Raw genomic sequence first — 24,175 nt, forward strand, 5'->3', positions numbered from 1 at the left:
TTCCTGGGACTGCTTCTATCTTATACCCTCGAGAACATTACCTGGTGGACTCTGCCTACCTTACGAGAAGCTTAATTAAATTGCTTTGTTTTAATCTTTCATGAGTGTTAAAGGTATGAAGTAAAAGAATATGTAGCTTTCAGCACAAAATCTGTCTCCTTGAAATAAGGACACAAAGTGGAAAGGATATCATAGCATAATTTATAGTTTAGGGGGAAAAAATGGAATCTGTAGGCGTTCTGCAGTTATAAGTACTTCACTAACAGTTGATCAGACCTCATTAATTTGCCCAGAGGGGATTCAAATGTCTCACTTATAAAACATTTTAAAAGATGGCGAATTTTTTTTTTTTTCTCGTAACATCTTCAGGAACTCTGACAAGGGAAGACACAGAGTCTATTCCTTAGCGAATGTTAAGCAAATAGGCAGAAATTCTTTCAAATTTTAGCAGGCTTATCTCTCGAGGCAAATATCACCACTGAAAATGGAGACTAAAAATGGCCTTCACCCTCAAAGAGGCTACACAGTTCCATCACTGACACTGGAAATTTGTTTAGCAAAAGTTATTTTTAACAGAAAGCACACAGTTCCACGTCAGTTTGGCATGTCCGAATTATCACACATTTCAAGTGGGCACAATCAGAATGAATGAGATTTCTCTAAATTCCCACGTTCAGGAAGTGAAGGGTGAACATCTGAGAATGAAGGTTTTAATAACCTGCTTCTTGCTTCCCTCAGCATATTAAAAAGAGCAATAAATCTGAAGATCGCAGATTCAAGATGTCAATGCACAGCTTCTTGGCTCTTGTTTAGAAGGAGATAGAGAAGGATTAAACAAGATATAAAGGAGCTTAAAAGGCACTAATAAACTGTGCCCTGATGTGAACTCTTCGATATTAAAGAAAACTCACTGAGGATACTGTTCTGAGCTTCCCGAGAAATAAGTATGAGCCTAGAAAACTACAGCTGTTTCCTTTCAGTCCCCTGTGAAATTAGAATTTCTGAGTTAGAAACACTGGAGCCAAACACAAAGTGCACAAAACAAAAATCTCAACATTTTTTGGAGCTTTTTTCTTTTCTTTGACAATACCGGGTGACCAATCTAGACGAAAACCCTTCGTAACTAACTGTGATACGGCACCTTACACCAAGTAGATGAAGCCTCCTGGCCAGTGTTGTGGTACTTGCTACCCTTTAATGGCCTTGTGACAGGAGGAGGTTCTCTTTCAGAAACCCCTGAGCAGATCGGATGGACTCACACAACACACACAGAATTGCTGTGAGCACAGAAGCGTGGTTTGAATGCTCTAGAAAAGTTTTATGAAAATCAATGTCCAGCAAACTGAGTACGTATCCTTTTGAAATCTGCAAGGGCTGCTTCTACAATGTGGATCTTAAGTCCCCACGTGAGCTGACAGGTCTGCCACCAAGCTTGCTTTTGCGCCAGCCTCCGGGTAGTTCTCTACTGAAAACAGCCAACTTGGAAGCACGCTACAGGCCAGTGGCTGCTTTTCCGGGACACTTCCGACCCACAGGCCATGGACAGCTCACCCCTCCTCTGCCTAAATGCCTGTCTCCAGAAGGCACCAGCGTAGACCTCCCTCAATCCTTACTGCCAAACCCGTTGTTCCTCCACATATCTAGGCTGTGCTCCCTCCCGGTGCTGCCAGGGAAAGCGTCCCCAACCCCCCACTACACCCCATGCGGAAGCTGCTGGTGTCTGGGCTTCCGGTGGTGGCTCAGAGACAGATGTGGGGAGTGTCATCTTCTCTCAGTGAGATGCTGACCGGAGTAGCTGGGTTTTTAGCTGAGCCAGAGCACACGTTCCCAGAGTAAACATGTGAAAAGAGCGGTCATTGACAGGCTCTGCCGGCTCTAGACTCCACCTCCCTTCTCCAAGCAGCTGTGGCAAGTGACCCCTCCCTGTGACCCCTGCCCTAGGCTCTGGGACACATTCTAACCTGAGGTGGAAGTTCTAGGTCTAACCCTCAGCTCCCCTCCTTCCCCCCCCCCACCCCCACCAAATTGGGAACAAGGCAATCTTTGACCTTGACTTTGTACGCCAATTAGATAAGGAGGATTTCAACTTTCTCCATTGCTTTGTCCCCAGATTTCGGTAACCTGTTTTTGCTCCTGGCGCCTTTGCAATGCCTTTGCTTTGTCCCCTCCAGAGTTCCTGCTCTGTTCCTCCCAAAACTACCCAGCAAGGGCGAGTGTCCTCCTGCCTGTGACTTTAGCCCTGTGCCCGCCCTCTGGCTCCCTATTTACAGGTTCTTTTAGGGCTGACTGCCTACCCAGGTCTCTCAACGAGGTCTACCTCCAGATGTCCCTTGTGGGATTTCCCCTCTCACTTGGGTAGGGTTTCCCACGCCAAGAACTTGCCTCCTGCCACTCTTGGGTTCTCCTCTCTGCCACACTGGAGTCTCAGGGCCTGGTAGGTCTTATCCCCTGTGAAGCTGCACAACAGTATAACAGACTGATCCTGAGGCTTGCCCACACAGACCTATTATTTAACCCAATTAAAAACAAAGACAAAAACAAAAACAAAACCTGAGCTGCGTCGAGAGCACTATTCAATCCCAATATCATCGATAACAATAATTCTTGGCAAAAACACATTACGGTCACCCAACAACAAAGAAATGCTTTCAGATCCATCCTTCTCTCTCTGTTCCCATTGCCACCGATAAGTTCATCACTGGCCTGGACGCTGCAGCGGCCTCTTAGCTCTACCGTTTCCTTGCTCAGCCCTTGCACCCGCCTCCCATGCGATGCATCCCTCTGGCTGGCCTTTCTAAAATGCAAGCTGATCCTTGTCACTCTCTGGCTTAACAATTTTTCAGTGGTTCCCCATGACCTTCAGACTATAAGAATGCTATCCTCTGGTTCCTGCCTGTCTCCTGTCCACTGCTGCTATCACATTTGACCTTTTCTGACCATCACGGGCCACCCGCCCTTCACTGAATGAGCAGCCTGGTCTAAACATCCTACGTCTTTGCACCAACTCTGCTCCCTCGTTTTGCAGGGAGGTCAGGCCCATCCACCCCTGGAGGCTCAGTTCACATGGCAATTCCCTTCTCCAGGGTCTGTCCCCCAAGCAGATCTCAATTAGGTCACATGCCCTCATTCCAAACTCCCATGGCATCCCAGGATTCCTCCGTCTAGCACTTATTTTGTGTTTGACTTCTCTCCCTACGTGCTTTTCTCCTTGTTTTTATATTCCCAGCACAGCCCAGTGCTTGACAGTCAGGTGCCCCCATAGCTTTCTCCCTGGGACCCTCTCCCTCTCTGACAGAAAGTCCCCCCTCACGGCGGACTCTCAGGCGACATCTGCCATGTGAGGCCATGCATCTCAGACCCTGAAACTCAGCAAACAACTGTTGCTTATACTGAGAATTGTCAGTTTGGGACTTTCTTAAAGCCAAGGACGTATCTAAATCAGATTATTTTTTACAGAAGGTCTTAATTCATCATTTAAGACACAATAACACTTCTTGAAGGACCTCGCCCATAGAAAAGTGGCTAAAATCGAATGTGTTGACACAAACAAAATAAATCACTTCCATATGCATCCCCAAAGGTTTCCAGTTTATTCGGCATGTGACACACTGACAGTTGCTGGCCACGTCCAGTAGAACTTACTCTACGTGACACACAATGCATAGAAGATGCATTGTTACAGTAACGGGATACATCAGAGACAGAAGATAAGCCTGGACACAAACTAGAGCCACAGGACAGACCCTTCTGGAATCATGGCATAGCTAAGAATTGCTGTCTGCCATAGTGCAGAGGGTGTGGCCACACTGCCTCTGTGCCTAGAGGTTTGAGAGCCTGCTTTATCATTAGAACTAATTAACTGCTGTTGGTAAAGTGGAAAATTATACGTTCCAATCGCTGGCACATGGAATATGGGATGGAGCTAACTTGCTTGTTTGGAATGAATATTCTTGTATCACCTTTAATGAAGCTAGTCCGTTGAGGGTACTTTTCTCTCATTTGTGTTCCAAAAGTAAAGCCAGAGCCATGACTTCTTTCCTACTCTCAGCTGTGAGACGAGGCATGAGCAAATAGGGGGAAATGTAAATGAAGCCTCGTTTGAGGATTCATGTCTTAAGAACTCTGTCTTCATTCAAAGGACTGTTCTCTTCCAAATTGCGTCCCTTCAATATCCCAGTAAGTCCTCTGAGCGGCATCAAAAAGTCACCTTTTATGAGCAGGAAGACAGAGAAAATAATAGCGATCCCATTAAACCGTGTGGAAGAACACTGGCTACCAGAATCGTTCTTGTTCTCCAACATACTCCCTCCTCCTCTAACCTTGGGTTAATTCTCTAGCTCTGTTTCCCTGGAAACCAATAAAGGTAGAAAGTTAGCTGTGTTACTAGACAACAGAGCATATGGTTAAAATGATCCCTGGTTGGCAAATTGCATAAATACCTGGTACGCAGCCGTAGCTCCAGGCTTTCCTGATGTAATGATTCTTGTAACTTAACACGACCCTGCTGGGGACCCTGGAAGCCATGCTTTAGAGTAGCTACATGGGATACGGCTCTTAGGGGGTCTCTGAGCCGAGACAGACCCGTGTTCACTGATGTAGGTCTTGTCCCCTTAAACCTGAGCTTTCACTCGAGGGGTGAGACAAGCCCCTGGCACCCTTGCAGAGACACCACTGGAGAGAAATGCCTGACACTGACTGGCTGGAAAGCTGTGTTTCCTGCCCTATATCCTTCGAGGCGAATCTGAGCGATGTGAGGCCCATGGGAGTCTGCACGCTGAATTGAAACCCCCTAGTAGAAGCGGCATAACTCACCAGTGTACAATGTATGGCTACTGGGTTTTCTGAGAGGTGTTTTCTTAAAGACATGGCATAGGACGTGCCAAAGAAAACGAATTATCTTCTTTAAAGTAAATTCTCAGCCCACCATGGGGCTCGAATTCCCGAATTCCTTACCTTGAGATCAGGAGTCATATGCTCTATGGACTGAGCCAGGCAGGTGCCCCAGAAAAAGAGTAAATTGATTCTCCCTTTTAAAAATAAGCATAAATGATACCACGCTAAGAGAAAACACCTTGTATTCAGGCAACCACACTCTGATATATCACACAAAAATGATACAAAAATATGGTTAAGGTTTGGGAGGAAATATAGAAGTACTCACATTGCAGTTTTGTTAAATGAGGGATGGGATTGAGGGTGATGCTATTTTTTTTAAAAAAATTCTCTATTACTGTATTACAGTACGGTTTGTGCATATCGAGTTAAAATTTCTGAATACAAGACACAGACCCTTTGGCTGCAATCACCCTCAGCTTAACCCAATGTTCCTCCCTCGCTGAGCACACCCACTCCCTTAACCACCCTCCTCACTTAGCCATTAAAAATAATGAATAGCAATCAATAGCAGAAGAGGGTGGGAGAGATTAAAAATAAAATGGAAAGGCAACTGGGTGGCTGGGAGTGGAGTGAGGGGGTGTCTTAAAGTGTTGACTCTGACATTTTCCTGGCACAAGTCTCCCTTACAGGAAAGCGCACTGGGATAATGTCCCCAGCTAAAAGGCAGGCACTGTCTCTGCCTGTCGTTCCCAACATGGACACTGGTGTATTTGGTTTCAAAAATGGTACCTCCAATTATGATACCTGAAGACAATAGAAGCTGCTAACGCCATTTCTGTGACCTATTCCTAGGATTTCAGTACTTCTGTTTCTTGCAAATAATTAAAGTGGTCTATTGCTTTTCATTTAGAGAATATAGTCCCCTCATTACACCCTCATATTATAACCCAGAAGGTGAAGATCGTGTTCTTCCACTAGTGAAATTAGACCAGAAAATCCCATCTTTTTGTTTTTGAGCCTCCAGTCTTTAACTCTTGGTGGGAAACTCCACACCCGAAAAACAAATAACCCAGTGAAGAAATGGGCAGAAAACATGAATAGACACCTCTCTAAAGAAGACATCCGGATGGCCAACAGGCACATGAAAAGATGCTCAACGTCGCTCCTCATCAGGGAAATACAAATCAAAACCACACTCAGATATCACCTCACGCCAGTCAGAGTGGCCAAAATGAACAAATCAGGAGACTACAGATGCTGGAGAGGATGTGGAGAAACGGGAACCCTCTTGCACTGTTGGTGGGAATGCAAATTGGTGCAGCCACTCTGGAAAACAGTGTGGAGGTTCCTCAAAAAATTAAAAATAGACCTACCCTATGACCCAGCAATAGCACTGCTAGGAATTTACCCAAGGGATACAAGAGCACTGATGCATAGGGGCACTTGTACCCCAATGTTTATAGCAGCACTCTCAACAATAGCCAAATTATGGAAAGAGCCTAAATGTCCATCAACTGATGAATGGATAAAAAAAATTGTGGTTTATATACACAATGGAGTACTATGTGGCAATGAGAAAGAATGAAATATGGCCTTTGTAGCAACATGGATGGAACTGGAGAGTGTGATGCTAAGTGAAATAAGCCATACAGAGAAAGACAGATACCATATGGTTTCACTCTTATGTGGATCCTGAGAAACTTAACAGAAACCCATGGGGGAGGGGAAGGAAAAAAAAGAAAAAGAGGTGAGAGTGGAAGACAGCCAAAGCATAAGAGACTCTTAAAAACTGAGACCAAACTGAGGGTTGATGGGGGGTGGGAGGGAGGGGAGGGTGGGTGATGGGCATTGAGGAGGGCACCTTCTGGGATGAGCACTGGGTGTTGTATGGAAACCAATTTGACAATAAACTTCATATATTGAAAAAATAAATAAATAAACTCTTGGTGGGTTAAATCCTGAGTACCTCTGCCTTAGCCTCCCTCCCGAGGTAAGGGCACTGACTGTGGCAGTGCAGCCACGAGTCCCAATTAGGAGTCCTTGAGTTTGAGCTCAAAATGCTGTCATGTTCTTGTAGAAGAGGGCACCCTGACGCTCAGCCTAGAAACATTTTTCAACGTCAACAATAACAGCAGATACCTGGAAACTTGTTCACTTGGCCGGAGAATATGTCATTGTCATGAAATGAAACTCCATGCCAGTAGATGTCACAAGGCAAGCGTCGGCCAAATGGGAACTAGAAGACAGAGGGGGGAGAAAAGTGACTATTAACAAGAACTAGAGGAGCAGCTACTATCGTGAGTGTCTATTACGTACACATTCCCGGAGACCTGGACATATCACGTGATTTAATCTTCAAATTAGCACGTGAAGTAAATGATATCCTTTCTCATTTTATAACTGAAGAAATGGTTTCAGACAGGTTAAGGAACTTGCTGGAGGTCACACCCAGTGAGGGGTGGAGTTCTGATTCTATGTGGCAGATACAGTACTCATGGTTTTACAAGTACCCTTTCATTTTGATCCTTATAACTACCCTAGAAAGAATGATTCCCATTTTACTGGTGAGAAAATGGAGGATGGGGGGCACCTGGGTGGCGCAGTCAGTTAAGCGTCCGACTTCAGCCAGGTCAAGATTTCACGGTCCGTGAGTTCGAGCCCCGCGTCGGGCTCTGGGCTGATGGCTCAGAGCCTGGAGCCTGCTTCCGATTCTGTGTCTCCCTCTCTCTCTGCCCCTCCCCCGTTCATGCTCTGTCTCTCTCTGTCTCAAAAATAAATGAAACATTAAAAAAAAATTTTTTTTTAATGGAGGATGAGAAAGGTATTGAATATGCTTAATGTAACATAGAGCTGGGAAGGAGAGGAATCAGGATTTGAATCCAGGTCTATCTGAATCCCAAACCATACTTCTCTTTCTCTGAAAATTGCAATTCTCAAGTCAGTCCCCGCCCGCCCCCCCAAAATGAGCTTGTACTCTCTTGCTCGTGCTCTCTCACTCATTGTCTCTCCCTGTTCTCCCCCATATGTCAATCACACACACACACACACACACACACACACACACACACAGAGTCTGTGAAGCAGGATGTATCCCCCAGCGCCTCAATAAAGACTTCAATAAAGACTTTTTGAATGAATAAATGAACAAACCCAGGAATGGTCATCTGATTCAAGGTGAGATAACCAGATTCTCTCTTCCAGGAATTTGGAAATCAGACATGCCAGGCAGCCACCCCTGCTGGCTCTCGAACTGGAAAAGATAAAAAGCCGGAGCCGGGCAGCTGTGCTTAGCTGTGAGCACAAAGAAGCAAAGGCAGCCAGGCTGCTGAGAGAGAAGAAAGGAGCAGGTGCAGAGAGAAAAGTGAAGGTAAGGCCATGTGGTCCTAGTGACAGACTGACTGACCTTAGCTCCCAGGGCTTCTAGATCCTAGGTGCAGACCCTCCTCAACCTGGCTGTCTCCCCTGTCCTTGGATCCTGTAAGACAGCCTTGTATCCTTAGAATCTATCCCTTCTTTGCACACGCTATAGGGTTTCCTAATTAGCAGCCAGAAATCCCGCAGTGAGACAGAAAGGCCTGCTCTTTCCACTACATCCTGCTGCCTCTCAAAGTTATCAACAAGTTCTACATTTACAGAATTCATTTTTAAAATCTGTAACTCAGATGACCCTTGTTAAAAAGGGAAAAAAGTGAGGATGTGTCAATTCATGCTTATTAAAGGTCCAGATGAAGAGAGATGCCAACACGTTAAATGCAACACTTGATTTTCCCATCGTAAGACTATAGCTAATCAGGGTTTTTATCTGCTCCAAGTTAAGAGAGTTAGGTTCCAATGGGAGAACATAGCATCACCAATGAAATGGTGGTGGCTTGATGTTTTCCAACTATTCCAAATTAAAATGAAGGCAAACAGACTCAAGCCCTTTAAATCACTCGCATAATTTCAAAGCTGTGCCAAAGTAAGGCATATGTTACACACTCTATTAGCATGAACAACTTTCATCTATAATTTATAGCATTTTGCTTGTTTTCATTGCATCCAATGGACTGAAGTTATTAATTCAGTAGTCATAAATACAAAAAGATGCAACATATGTTATTTTCTTCCAGCTGTTAAGTGCTAACAGAGAGAAGGGGAAAATAACTTAACCAGGGGAGTTTCTCGAAAAAGCAAACTATCCAAGCAAAGTTTACTAAGATCCAAGTGGCTGTACTGCCTGCAATGTGGGACTGACACCTGCTCCATGTCAGCCGACAGCCCATGACTCCTTATCACCTTGACAGTCACCCTTCAATCCTTGCCAACCTCATGAATCCCAAATCAACACTCCTTGCAGCAATGCCTTTAGCTCATTCAGTTTTGAGAAACTGTGTTTTTTTTTAATCCATTCATTCAACAATGACTATGTGCCAGACATTGTTCTAGGTGCTGAGAACACAGAGGAACTCAATTTTAAATAGGTCCCAGGACTTTCAAAATCCCACCTCTTTTTAAGATCTTTTTAAAAAACTACTTACACAGCTTACATCATACTCAGTGTTGAAAGACTGAAAGCTTTTTCTCTAAGATCAGGAATGAGACAAGGATGCCCACTTTTGCCACTTTTATTCAACATAGTATCACAAGTTCTAGCCAGAGCAAAAGGCAAGAAGAAGAAATGAAGCATCAAATTGGAAAGGAAGAAGTAAAATGATCTTTTTGCAGATGACATGATCTTCTATGTAGAAAACCCTAAAGATTACACACACACACACACACACACACACACACACACACACACAGAGAAATAATAGATGAATTCAGCAAAGTTGAAGGATACAAAATCAATACACAAAAATCCCTTTTTTCTATATATTAACCATGAGTGATCCAAAAAGAAAATTAAGAAAACAATTACATTTATAATAGCATCAAAAAGAATAAAATACTTAGAAATTAACTTAACCAAGGAGGCAAAGCCTTGTATGCCAAACACTACAAGATGTTGCTGAAAGAAATTAAAGAAGAAATACATAAGTAGAAAGACATCCCATGTTCATGAATTAGAAGACTTTATATTGCTAAGACTTTATATTGTCAATACTACCCAAAGCAATGTACAAATTCAACGCAATCTCTACCAAAACCCAAATGACTTTTTTTCCCTTGCAGAAATAGCACAATCTATCAAAATTCATGTGGAATCTCAAGGGACCCCAAATAACCAAAACAATCTTAAGAAGGAAGAACCTGTTGGATGTATCACAATTCCTGACGCCAAAACTTAACAACAAAGCTATAGATATCAAAACAGCACATAAAACAATGAGATACAGTAAGATACCACTGTACAACTATCAGAATGGCCAAAATCCAAAATACTGACAACACCAAATGCTGGCAAGGATGTGGGGCAACGGGAACTCTCACTCATTACTGATGGGAATGCAAAATTGATACAGCTACTTGAAAGAGATTTTAGAGTTTCTTAAAAAAGTAAACATACTCTTACATATGATTCAGTAATTATGCTCCTTGGCATTTACCCAAATGAGTTGAAAAATTATGTCCAGGAAAAAAATCTACACATGAATGTTTATAGCAGTTTTATTAATAATTGCCAAACCTTGGAAGCAACCAAGATGTCCTTCAGTAGGTAAATGGGTTAGATAAACTGTGGTGCATCCAGATAATGGAATATTATTCAGTGATAAAAAAAGAAAATGACCTATTAAGCCAAGAAAAGACATGGAGGGATCTCAAATTCATATTTCTAAGTGAATGACGCCCATTTGAAAAGGCTAACTGCTGTATGATTCCAAGTATATGACATTCTGAAAAAGGCAAAACTACAGAGCCAGTAAAAAGATCAGTGGTTGCGTGGATTAGGAGGGAGGAAGGCATGAACAGGTGGAGCACAGAGGATTTTTAGGGTAGTGATACTACTCCACATAATACCATAATAGTGGATACATATCATGATTCATTGTCCAAACCCACAGAATGTACACCACCAAGAGTAATAAGCTTTACTATAAACTATGGACTTTTGGTGATAATGTGCCAATGTATGTCCATCAGTTGCAACAAATGTACCATTCTGGCATGAGATTTTGATAGCTGGGGAGGCTATGCATATGTAGGATCAGTGAACATGTGCGAAACCTCTGTTCCTTCTGCTCAATTTTGTAGTGAACCAAAAAACCAAAGTAAAAACCAGTATGGTACTGGCATAAAGACAAACATATAGACTAAGGGGACAGGATACAGAACGCAGAAATCAACCCTGATATATATGGTCAAATTATTTTTGACAAGGATGACAAGACTATGTGGTGGGGAAAGGACATTCTGTTCAACAACTGGTGCTGGGAAAACTGGATATCCACATGCATAAAGAATGAAGTTGGACCCTTACCTTACACAATAAAAAGAAATCACTCAAAATGGGTCAAAGACCTAATCATAAGAGCTAAAACCATAAAACTCTTACAAGAAAACATAGGGAATAAGCTTTATGATATTTAATTTGATAAGGATTTCTTGGATATGACACTAAAGCATAGGTAACAAAAGAAAAATGAATAAATTGAACTTTGTTGAAATTAAAACGTTTTTGCATCAAAGGACACTTGTCCACAGAATGAAAGGACGGCCCATGGAATAGGGGAAAATATTTGAAAGTCATGTACCCGATAAGGCATGTATCAGATATGTATCTGAATATATTTAAACATATTTTAAATACGTATATAAGAATATGTTTTGAAACCTTCACAACTTAAGAACAACAAAAACAATTAAAAAGTGGGAAAAGGACTTGAATAGACATTTCTCCAAAGAAGACATACAGATGGCGAATAAGCACATGAAAAGATGCTCAACATCACTAATCATTAGGAAAATGCAAATCAAAACCACAATGAGATACAACTTCACACTCATCAGGATGGCTGCATAAAAAATAATAAAAAGGAAATAAGTGCTGATAAGGATGTAGAGAAATTGGAACCCTTAGGCACTGGGAATGTAAAAACCTGCTGTGGAAAATGAAACTGTCACATGATCCAGCAATTCTACTTCTGAGTATTTACCCAAAAGAACTGAAATCGGGTACTTGAACAGATATTGATATACAAACGCTCAGCATTATTCAAAGTAGCCAAGGTGGAAATGGTCCATGTGTCCATCAACTGTCTATCAACCGATAAACAAAATAGAATACATTCATACACTGTAAACTTACTCAGTCTTAAGAAGGAATGAAATTTTGGCACCTGGTGCAACATGGATGAAATCCTGAAGACATTATGCCAAGTGAAATAAACCACTTACATGAGGTAGTTAGAGTAGTCAAATTCAGAGAGACAGAAAGTAAACCAGTGGTTTCTAAGGGCTAGGGAGAGGGGAAAATGGAGTATTATTTGTTTAATGGGTACAGAACTTCAGTTTGGGGAGATGAAAAATGTTCTAGAGTTGATAGTTGCACAACAGTGTAAATGTATTTAATGCTACTTAAAAATGGTTAAGATAAATTTTGTTGGGTACATTTCACCACAATAAAATAACAATTAAAAAAAAAAAAAACTGTCTCCTTATGCCCCTGAGGGTAAGGGGCCATTTGTGGCTCTACTCTGAGCTCTCTATAGCCTGGAATGCTATGTGGCTTTTCATGGGGCAGTTTGAATTGGCCCTTGTTTCTCAGTTCCCCTACTCCCCATTTTTCTCAAGGTCAGCACCATCCTCCCAGTTACCTACGTTCTAAATTTGGGAGTCATCTTTTTCTTTTCTCTTCTTCAAACCCTTTTGGAAAAAGGACTGGATTTGGGGTCAGAAGACCTGAGAGTTTCAGACTTGTTTCTGTCACTTGGTGTGAGATCTTAAGCAACCAAAACATTTATATCCTCCGTAGACTGAGACAAGAAAACGTGTCAAAGTGCAATAGGAACGAAACAAGATAATGGATGTGAAAATGCTTTGTACATTCCACACAACAATACAAATCTGAGGTGATCATTGATTTATTCACTTATTAAGCGTTAAGAACTTATCATGCGGCACAATGTACCTCAAGTGGCAAAGACACATAGGGACATGTCTGCTTTCATGAAGCATACAGTCCATGGGGGAGAAAGAGTTGAGTCAGTCACTCCAACGTATCACTGCAAACCAAGTCATGGTAAGAACTGCGAACTGAGGTCCAGAGAGCAATGAGAGCACAGGGAGACCCAAATGCATCTGGGAAGTCAAAGAGGGCCACTCTGAGTCTATTAATGTTAATAGAACTTTTCTTCACTTTCAAATGTATCCTGGTTTGAACAGCAAACTGAGTGGTCGCCCTATCCCTAAGAAAAGGCTCTTTGAGGGGAGACTGTAAAGAACAGGTAAGTGAGGAAAGAAGAGCATTCCAGCCCAGAGATCAGACTGACCATGGCCCACTGGAAAGCCTAAAGGCAGGTCAAGGTGGCTGGGGCACAGAGGACCTGAGGAAAGCAGTGTGAGATGATCCTGAAGACCTCGGCAGACGCACACGGGGTAGGGCTGCCCCCCAGCCGGACCACAGAAACAGTAGGTCACGCCGAAAGATGAACCCACTGAGCAGAAGCCACTGAGTAAGATGTCCCAGAGAGACAGAGAGCATGGGCTGAAAAAGGCCAGGGAGGAGCGTGTTTCAAGACAAAGAGAATGGTGACTGGTGTGAACGTGGCTGAGAGGTCAAACTCAGAGGTTGGAAACTAACAACTGCCTGTTGGATATGATGACAATGGAGAGCTCCAGGACCACTTCAGCCTGGGGATCACCTTCCTGGTCCCCTCAGCACTTACTGTGCCCATCACTGTCTGCACTCTTGCGTACTTCACGTGTAACCCCTAATTCCCTCAGAACACCATGCATTCCTAGGACCGGGAACAATCTGACATACTTCTCAGGTTTCAAGGATGACCGGCCAGGTGTCCAATTGGTCACAGGCCCACAGGAACATTAGAAGCTGTAATCCAGACAGTCACCCAGGTCACCCCTCCCTTCCCAGTACCCAACTGGTCAGCAAGTCTGGTTTATGTCCTAATTTATTTTTAAATTTTCTCCCCTTTCTTAATCCTCAATGCTACTGCCTAACTTCGGGGACTCATCTCCCACTGGGATGAGGTCCGCTGTCTGCCACAGTCTCCTCCTCTAATCCACCCCACACACAGAGGGGTGTTTCTTTAAAAGCACAACTCTGACCATGTCACTCCTTTGCTTACGACTCTTCAATGCCTTCCCATGAACCACAGGATTAAGTCTAAACTCCAAGCATGGCCCAAAAGTCTCTTGCCAAACTCCTCTCTGCTAACCTGCTTGCCTCAAGTTGGGCCACGGACACCCTGGGCACTTGTACGGTCACTGCCCGACTACTTGTGACATATAAGTATATAGCGGCTCACTGTTTTGTGGCCTGGGTTTCCAGGTGTTATTCCTTCTGCCTGGGATCTTCTAACTTGGCTTGACCATCCACTCCCTCCTTCCATGAAGTTGTCTCACAAACCCTGGCTTCTACATGGCCCCTGTCACTTACACCCTCACGGGACATTTGCAACATCCCATCTGTAAGTCTGCCCACCTTGCCACTTTGTGAACTCTTTGAAGAGGAAAACAGTCTTATCATCATTTGTGGATCCCTGACACCAAGTCTTTGTTTATAACTTTTTGTTTGTTCATAACCTTTTGGGGGTCAAGAATCACTTGGGGATTCTCATCAGAAAAGCACACACATGCATAAAATATGCATATATGCACATATGACTTGAAAAGATCCAAAGACTCCCTGAAGCCTCTGGTTGTTCACAGACAGCACTATTAGCACATCTGTAGTATGTTTCATGAATAAATACATAAATAAAGGAACTTATGAATAGCAGCTACCCAAATACATTGTTACCATCATCGTCACTGTCACTATTAAGGTTAATATTTATTTAATTCTTACTACTATGTGTATGTGTTTCATACATAGATTATCTCATTTAATCCCCACAACCACCTTAAGAGAAAGGTGCTACAAATAATCCTATTTATAGATGAAGAAACCGAAGCTTTGAGAGATTAGATGACTCTCCCAAGAGCTACTGAGGACAGAGTCAGGATCAAATCCAGGTGTGCCTGCTTCCAAGACCCATGCACTTACCATTACACACAACTGAGGTTGATCTGTTGCTATGGTGGCATTTATTAGTCACACACGAGCTACAGTAACAAGCATACCCTCACCCCATATGCTACCATCTTTGCCACAAAGGAGGATTCTCCCTCAGCGTATACACCTGTGTGGTCCCCAAATCCTTTTCCCTCTTACCCAGAAGGACTAAAACAAACTTGCAAAACAGCCAGGCTCCAACGAGAACTGAAACCATTAAATGTCCTTTAAGCATGTTTGTGCTTAAGGAATTGAGGTTCCGGTCCCTCTTCTAATAAATAGTCCAAAGAGCAAGTTCAAACCCCCTGGGGAGTTTCACAAAATGAAGTTTCACAGTGAATGCTGATAAAAGCACAATTCACATTTCTGTACTTTGTGAATGATTTTCTTCATAAAGCTTCTTCATGAAAGAAAATCTTTCAAGTGATTGGGCATAAAAGTGGCAAATAAGCTTTGATATGGGCAAGCACATGTGCAATGCTTCTACAGGGGGAAATGACCCAAATCACTGCTTTAAAATGGGAGGCCCAAAGCACTCTGAAAAAACACAAGGGAAGGGGTATGAGCCAGAACAGCACGCTTGGACAAGGAAGACCCTGGCTCAAGCCTCGACCCACCACACCCCACCCCAACTGTGACACACTGACCTTGTGCCCCTACAGCTCATCTGCTAGGGAGGAAAACAACAGCAATAACATCCGTCCACCTCCTAAGGCGGTTCTGTGGACTGAGGTAACGCATGGGAAAGCACTTTGTAAACAGCAGATTGCCGTTATATAGGGTAGGTTATTATTTTTAGTGTCCAAGGAAATCACCTCAATGAGTAACTTCAATTAAAAAAGATGCCAACCAAAAATCAAGCATCATTAGGACAGCTCTTGAACACGAACACCACAGTGTACCTGCACTTGGGAAACCCTTGACGATGCCCCCAGGCAGAGTTAATAGATTCCTCACCAATGTTCCCTCTGCACTCTGTTGATGCCTATAGTACAGCCACTGCCTTGTAGGGTATTTATGTTTACATGATTGCCTCCCCATCACACAGAATGCTTCAGGGTAGAGACATTCCTTTCTTTCTACCCTCTTCTCGACCTACCCATCTGTGGTAGGCAGCCTTTATAATAGTCTCCAGTTATCCCTGCCTCCTGGAATTCATACCCTTGTGTAGTCTTCTCCCACAACTGTCACAGCCTTGGTCAATGTAACCAATATCTACAGCAGAAGTGATGGGATGTCACTTCCATTATTAGGATATCCTTATAAAGAGACAGTGGCTTCTGTCTTGCGCATGCTGTGTGTGTGTGTGTGTGTGTGTGTGTGTGTGTGCGCGCGCGCGCGCGCATACGTGTGTGCCCCTGGCTGCCTGGCTCCCATCTCTGTCTCTCATCATCATCATAATCATCATCATCACCACCACTCACTTCGGAAAGGTCTAGGGAGTGGTAAGAATTCAAAGCCTCCTGCCATCAGCCATGTGAATGAACTTGGAAGTGGATACTTCGGCCTCAGTCAAGTCCTCAGAGACTGCAGCTTCATGAGAGACCCTGAGCCAGAACCCCAGCTAAGTCACTCTCAGATTCCTAATCCCCAGCAAGTGTGTGAATAATAAATGCGTGATGTTTAAAGCTGCTAAGCTTTGGGGAAATTTGTTACACAGTAATAGATAATGAATACACCATTCCAGGTTTATAACAGTGTCTTCGAGAATGAAGGAATTTAAGACTAATTTATTAAACACTTAATTGTGTGCCAGGCATCTTATATATATGCCTCCACTTCACACATGAAACAATGTAATTCTGTTCCTAATAAGTGGCAAACCCAGAATTTGTCCAAAGACTGTGCTCTTTTGATTCCACTAAGCTGAATGGATGGGTAGCTGTGTTAACCTATGGGGGGAAATGAGCACATATATCTATGCAAAAAAAAAAAAAAAAATGAGTGTGGTTAACACTTCAAGGAAGAGCATAGCACAGAAAAGTCCAGAGAAGACCAGTTAAGACATGGAAAGGACTGAGCAATTGCCCTTCAAGAATGAACAAAAAACTTAGTACTCTTTTCTTCAATCAAGAAAGCAAGCATACCAAAACAAAACAAAACAAAACAAAAAAACAAAACAAAACAAAAACAAAACAAAACAAAAAACTGGTGGAAATCCATCAAATCCTGAAGGGTGTGACCACATGGAACATGGCTCTATCTGCCAAATCTGAGCATATCAAAAGAAGGAGAGCCCCTTTTAAGCCTGAGAGAAGGAAGCTAGCTAGCTCACTCCTCTCTTGCTCACATCTCAGCTAATGGCATCACTATCCTCCCACAAAGATGAGAAGTGCCAACCACCCAACTGCCTTCAGGGAGATTCCAGGCTCCCTCCTACCTGGGAAAATAAAGCTAATGAGAAAAGGCCTCCCCATGCTGGGGAGGGACTGGCCAGCTTCCTGATCACAGCATCTTTGGATGGGGCTGGGAGGAAAGCCCATACATGGGGCAATTGTAAACCTGTTTCCTCAGCAGGAACAAGAATGGCAATGCAGTTGGGTTATTAGATGGTCTAATAATATGTCTGAGCCACCTAGCACTGTGCCTCACACACAATACCAAATACACAGTAGGTCTTCAAAAAAATACTGTTTTGTTTTTTCTCTTCCATGCTTTTCCATCATCCTTCACCCCATACCTATTGGCTGGTGAGATGTTACCTAGAGGGGATGGTGGATGGGTGTATCTTCTAGGACCAGCCTAAGGTTAAAGGTGCACAAGGTATATTCAGGGTATTTGAAGCCATGTAGGTCTTCCTGGGTATGTGTCTAACCTCTGGGGAAAGTCTGTACTTGCACAAAGTCTCCTTAACTTGACTTCCACAACCTGAGTTCAAATCTCAGCCCTGCCCATCTCTAAGGCCTTTGGTTTCAACACCTGAGAAAGAGGACTAGCAAAGCTTCCATCACAGAGGGTGTTGTGAAGATTAAAAACAACCATGTACCTGAAAGAATGCTTGTGAATAGCCTGGCACATAGTAGGAGCTAAATTAGTCCAATCATAGAATATGGACAGCAAGTATCCTGGATTGTTCTTCACCCAATGAAGTCCCATGGTGAACGAGGCAGACTGCAAAAGTCCCCAGACATCTTCCCTGGCAGAGAAAGCAGAGGCTGGCCCTCAACAAGTCCACCTCTTGAAAAACAGTAGTGAATCAAACATAGCTCCAGGGATGTATAAGCCAGCCTCGGGTAGAGGCAGATGCACTATCTATGTGTGAGAGCCCAGGAGCAGTAATTGTTTCTGCTCCAGAGAAGGAAAGAGGGACCATTTGAGCTGGATGGGAAATAGATGTTTGCCACACCGAGATGAGGAGAAAGGGAAATCAGGCAGAGGGCAGCATGTGTGCAGGGATTCTGGAGGGCACAAGAAGTTCTGCATGCCTGGAGTCCAGGGTAGGTAGGGGAGACAAAGCTGGAGAGGTCTCCATGACCCAGACAAGTCATGAAGGGCTCACAGGGCAAGCTGATGAGCTTGAATTTGATTCTGCAGGGGGAGGACAGCCGAAGGAAGTGCTCCAGCAGGGTTATGCCAGATCTGGCTAGAATGGAGAATGGAGGTGAGGTAGAGTGAGACTGAGGGCAGCCAGACCCATGAGGAACCCGGCCAAAGCTAGGACAGGGTAGAGTGGCAATGAGGCAAGCAGAGAAAGAATGCATTGGGAGTAGGGGCGGGGAAGGCACAGAGGAGTAAGGGCACATCACCAATTTCATGTGCAAGAACTACTCTAATAGCCAGTGCACTTTAAAGAAGCCCCTTCTCTCATGCCCATGGGCTGACATTCCCCTCTCACCTCCTCCAGATCCCTGGTCGTTGGAGACTCTGAAGGGAGAGGATCCCACAGGGAGAACTAGCACTCGGAGGAGCCTTCCGATTTAATGAAGACGCTGTCTGGCTCCAATGGGTTTCCCAGGAAGACAATAATTACTCATCCTCTAATAGAGCCAATAAATATAGCAAAAGGATAAGTAATTAACAACCTTTTGCTGGAAAGTAGCAATTCTTGTGATCTATGAAGTTTCCTTTTCCTGCTCACTTCTTCATTATTGCAAATATGATACTCTGGGTAAGCGCACCATTTATTGTTCACTGAGTTAATCACTAAAGCATGCTGTATTTTTTATTAAATCCATTCATTATAATTGACTCATATGAATTAAAGCTGGAAAAGCCGCAGTGAGGCCTGTCGTCCACCTTGCTTCTGCTTCTGATCACAATACTTTTAATGAGATCAGAACTGTTACCAAACAATTGAACTAGAAAAAGGCCCATGTTAGCAGGAGGGGAAGAGAACCTTGCCCCTTCTCATAATTTGTGTCCCATAGCAATCTCCTCCAGTTATTTATTCTGGTGTCCAATTTCCTACCCATAAAGAATCTTTATTAGTAGTAATTATACTAACCAAAAGAAAAACTTCACAAACTTTTAAAGTGATTTACCTCTTGGCTTGCAGTTTTAATTAAAATTCCAGCTTATTTAGCAAATCGCTCTGAAAAGACTGGACACCAATTTAACAGTATATTCTTTTCCCACTTTGTAATTCATAAGGGCAATGGAAACAACAAAATACCCACATCAAATGACTCTTATTCCATTCCATTATAATTCAGCCTGTGGAAAAGGGTTCCAATATCAATTATAAATTACAAATTACCTCCACTTTGCCCTGCAAAATTATTGATGGGGTTCAGGGCAGGCTTCCCCAAAATGCACCATTCTTGCATACTACTTTGAATTAAAGTTACATATGAAACAGCCAACACAAGAAGGATGTTCTGACCATCCTTTGTTTCCCTTAAAGCAGGAAACAAGTCTCCCATGTGAAAGGTGTCCTCTCTATATATCAAGAGGAAAGGTGAAATCCTTATCACCAGGGAGAGAGAATTTGGAGCCCAGAAGACCATGTACACAAACCTTGTTACTTCCTCTCTAGTGTACTACCTCAGGCTCAAACTTCATCTTGTCAGTACTTCCCAAATTCATCGTTTCCTTATCAAAAAAGTATGAAAATTTTTTCTATTTGGTTACTTCTTTGGGGCTCATCTCTTTGGGGTCCCCGTAGGTACAAAATTAACACAAATTTGTTTGGCCCTGTTAATCTCTCGTTTATTGCAGGGGGTGTCTCAGCCAAGAAACCAGAAGGGAAGAGAGAAACATAGGTTTGCTCCCCTATACTATCCACAGCAATCTCCCTGCTCTCTACTCTCTCACTGGGTGTAAATTACATCAATTCACCATTAGTCCTCAAATCACCTCAAAGACGTCCATACCAAAACTTTAAATGTGTTTATTAACTGAAATGGAAACAAGGCAAATCAGGTTTCCATTTGGGCGCACTTTCCTCCCAGCCAGGATTATCAAACAACTTTTCCCGAAGTCACTCCCGACATCTCATGGGGCAGCTCATCCCCAGTTAACCAGATACCCAGGCCCTTTCAGGACTTTCCACAATGGCAACTCCACTAGAAAGCTGGTGTCTAAAGGCACCATGGTTTAGCCAGAACATCAATTCATTCATTCAACACACAAGCACGTTGTGTCTTTGAGCCAGGTGGTATGCTCTGGGAATACTGAGAAGTTCCGCATATGGGACAAAGTGTTAGTGGTGGAGACTAAAGCTGGAGAGGTAAAAACAGGAAGATGAATAAAAGAGTGCTTACCTTCAAAGAGCTCAAAGCACAGCGGCTGAATCAGACACACAACCAGATCACCGGATGCTGCTGCCACCATCCTACCAAGCATCTACTACATGCCTGCCTCCAAGCTGAGCTCTTCACCCACATGGTGACAGTTAGTCTCCACGTGGCTTATGAATAGCTGTCATACCCCCATTTCACAGAAGAGGCCACCAAGGCTCAGAAAGGTAGATGACATTTGAGCTGACTCTTGAGACAGAGAAATTGCCAAGACAGGAGAAGGAAAGGGGTCCAATGAGAGGAAGCAAAAAACACGTGCAAAGCGTGCAAGAGCCTGGAGACCCAGTCTTCCACTGTCTGTGGCCATTAACTTTCTGAGCTGCTGTGGGCATTACTGGATCTCTTCGGGTCTGTTCTCCACTTGGCACATGCAGGGTTTTTCCCGTTCTGCAAATCTGTGGGGGCCCACTCTTCTTTTCCAACAACCGATTATGATTTGTGTTGACTCTAAGGCACCCAGTGCTGTGTTAATAATGAAACCAAGGAACAAAGAAGTGGTTTCCCAGAGGACTTCCTAGATAAAGAGGGACGAGCTCTGTCCCCCTGAATTCATGTGCTCCTCCTGACCCTTGAAACCAGCCTATAACCTCCCAAAGACATCCCACTGCCATGACAGCCTCAAGCTATCTCATTGCATGTTGTTAAGAATTAATACTATTGTACCAATAACTTCTATAATTAAAAGTTGTGACTATTATTTATTGAGTCTGTATTATGTGCTGTGTAGTTTACATGCACTACCTCAATTCACCCTCACAACACCATTACCAAGTAGGTAGATATATTGCTATGCTGTTTTACAGATAAAGAAACTGAGGCTCAGAGCAATTAAATAACTTAGTCTCTAGTAATATATCCAGTAAGTGGTAGAGCAAGGAACAGAACCCAGCCCCATTAAGTCCTCAGCACCCAAAGAACCAAGCCTAGGAGAAGTAAATGAGGTTACTTTAACAAACATAGAATTCTGGTGACACACACTATACCAAGGCTGTGTGTGGGAAGGAGCAGAGGAGGACCCAGAGGAAGGGAAGCGGCACCCACCTGGGAGCTCTCCAGAGTGCTGAATCGCCTCTGCCCAAGCACTCTGACTCAGAGCACCTACATCTTCTGCAGGGGTGCCTCTGCCTGTCCTAACCCTCACTTCCTGATTTCAGTGCTCACTGGAGCCACGAGCAGAATAGAGCGAATGGAAATGAAGTACGTCTGGGAGAGAAACAGTTAACTTTTAGAAGTACTGAGCTTGAGGGGACAACAGGACATCTCATTGGAACTATCCCACAAGGGATTAGAAATATAGGAATGGGAATAGAGAAAAGTCAAAGCAAGAGGTGCAACTTTGAAAGTCATAGAGGAGAGAACTGAAGAATAAGTATGTTTTTGGAGTGGTTACTGAGAAAGAAAAGCAAATGGCCAAGGTCAGAGGGCCCTAGCAGTCCCAGACAGTGGGTTCCAGGAAGAAACAACTAAATTCTCCAACCTCAGTATTTCATTGAAAGGTGTTCAGAAAGCGCAGAATATTGTTGCCTGTAGCTTTGAACCTATGAAAAAATAACCATCACCACCCCTCAACCTCTCCCCCAAAAGAACAAGAAATGACAGTACTCAAGGGAAAAAATAAAAATTAGCTTGCCATAAGGTGGCATGATTCAAGTTAATCAAGGTCATACCCACTCTTACTTGAAGTAAAATGGCTTCTTATAAATTTGAGAAAGATTCTGAGTCTCTCTTTGGCCTTTCAGACCATAGAACCCAAAGGCTTCCATGATGGGATATTTATAAACACATCTCTCCCCCTGCTGGTAAAAGAGATATTAGAAAATTACATTTATTCTCTGGCTCCATCCCTCCCTCTACCCTCCTACACGCCTTACATGGGAATAGTTACACTCTTTCACCAAGTTAGCCTTTTATTCAAGTAAACATTATGTGCATCAACTCAATGTCAAGCGCTGGGGATTCAGAGAAGAAGGCACAGTCTCTGTCTTTAGAATGTGAACTTATAAATAAATCACAATGCAAAGAGGCAAACACTCTAGCAGATGAGAGTCAAAGGGCTATGGGAGCATGAAACAGGTATGAGTTCATCTTCTTGAGGGAAAGATGTGGTTTGGTAGAAACTTGAAAGACGAGCTGGAATTTGCCAAGCCCAGCAGGCATGAAGGTAGTCGAGGCTGGAGGAGCGCCCGTGTGCAAAAGCAGGGGAGCATGAGGGAATGTGATAAGAAGTCTCTTCAGGGCAGAAAAATCATCTTAGTTATGCCTGTATTCCAGGTGCCTCACCCAGTGTCTGGGAGGGAGCGGCAAGTCACAGATGCTGGAGGAATGAGTGCCATGCAGTTCAGTGTGGAGGGAATAAAGCATGACTGTGTGGTCTTGCAACAGAAAGGGAACTGAATGGAACCAGAACCTATAAGCCTCAAAACAAATCTTGGTGTGAAACTGCTCAGGCATACCGCAGACATGTGTAGGCTTTGGTCATTTATTTCTCCAGTCCAGGCTCTGATAACCACTCTGCAGGTAAACAAGGCAGCTGTGGGAAAGGAAACGTACACCTTCAATGTGGGCCTGTTCAAGAGCAGTGGTCTAGTTCACAGCTAGAACCCACCTTGCTGTTTGGAATTTTGAAAGGAATTATCAGCAAAAACAATGCAAATGTGATGGGAGTGGGGGTGAGAGTGTACAGGCATCCTTAACAAATTTGGGGCTCTCATTTTATTTGTAATGTTGAACTATATTGCCAAGTTCCAAATCTTATTATTATTCACGGCTCAGTGCAGCCAATAGCTGTAGCAAAGCCCACTGCTTCACTAGCTCCTTGAGATGAGGGTTGTTATTCCTCTACTAAGTATTTACGCAATACCTTTTAATTTACATCATGAACTCAGAACGAACTGATTGATGGTCCAGCTCAGTTGGCAATGACAGCTGGTATTTCCCTGATGACCAGATAATTAGGCAATTGTATTAAGAGTGTGTCACCCTGACCAGCTGACATGGTCTATGAAGACAAAGCCAGCTCACTCACAGCTTTCAGTCAGCTTCCACACAGTGCAGGTTTTTAAGCACTCTGGTATGAGTTTAAACACCTCTGTATTTTCATGGTGTTAATAAACCTGGTGCCTTTCTGGAGCATCCTGAAGAAATTGGGCCAGTGAAATTAGCTTTGGAAAACTCTGTATTCTATTACAAATAACAAGTAGTAGAAAAACTACAGGATTAAGAATCGGGAGACCAAGATCCTAATCCAAATTAATTAATTCGTCCACTCAACAAACATTAATGAGTGCCTATTATTTGCTAGCTATGGCCTGAGTGCTGAGATATAACAATTTGCCGAATATTTACTATGTGACCAGCACAGTTCTAAGTACTTCACATGTATAAAATCACTTAACACTGTTAACAACCCTAGAGGTAAGTAACATTATCATATCCACTTTACAGATGA

At 43.3% G+C, this 24,175-nt stretch overlaps 1 protein-coding gene across 12 annotated transcripts in view; it reads right to left on the reverse strand.

The window, feature by feature from the left end:
• The window catches only part of TTLL11 (tubulin tyrosine ligase like 11), a 245,870-nt gene that overhangs the window by 186,187 nt on the left and 35,508 nt on the right, over positions 1-24,175 (reverse strand). For 10 of the 12 annotated variants that reach the window (XM_040482200.1, XM_040482190.1, XM_040482191.1 and 7 more), the window contains exon 2: positions 6,976-7,072. The exons of 1 other annotated variant lie outside the window; for it this stretch is intronic. In XM_040482200.1, coding sequence (XP_040338134.1) covers positions 6,976-7,072 — 97 coding nt within the window. Of the gene's footprint in view, positions 1-6,975; positions 7,075-24,175 lie in introns of those variants that run through there. One more of the 12 variants, XM_040482202.1, reaches the window with a different exon arrangement.

Source organism: Herpailurus yagouaroundi, unplaced genomic scaffold, assembly GCF_014898765.1.
Source record: "Herpailurus yagouaroundi ecotype Mexico unplaced genomic scaffold, PumYag 160, whole genome shotgun sequence".
Lineage (NCBI taxonomy): Eukaryota > Metazoa > Chordata > Mammalia > Carnivora > Felidae > Herpailurus > Herpailurus yagouaroundi.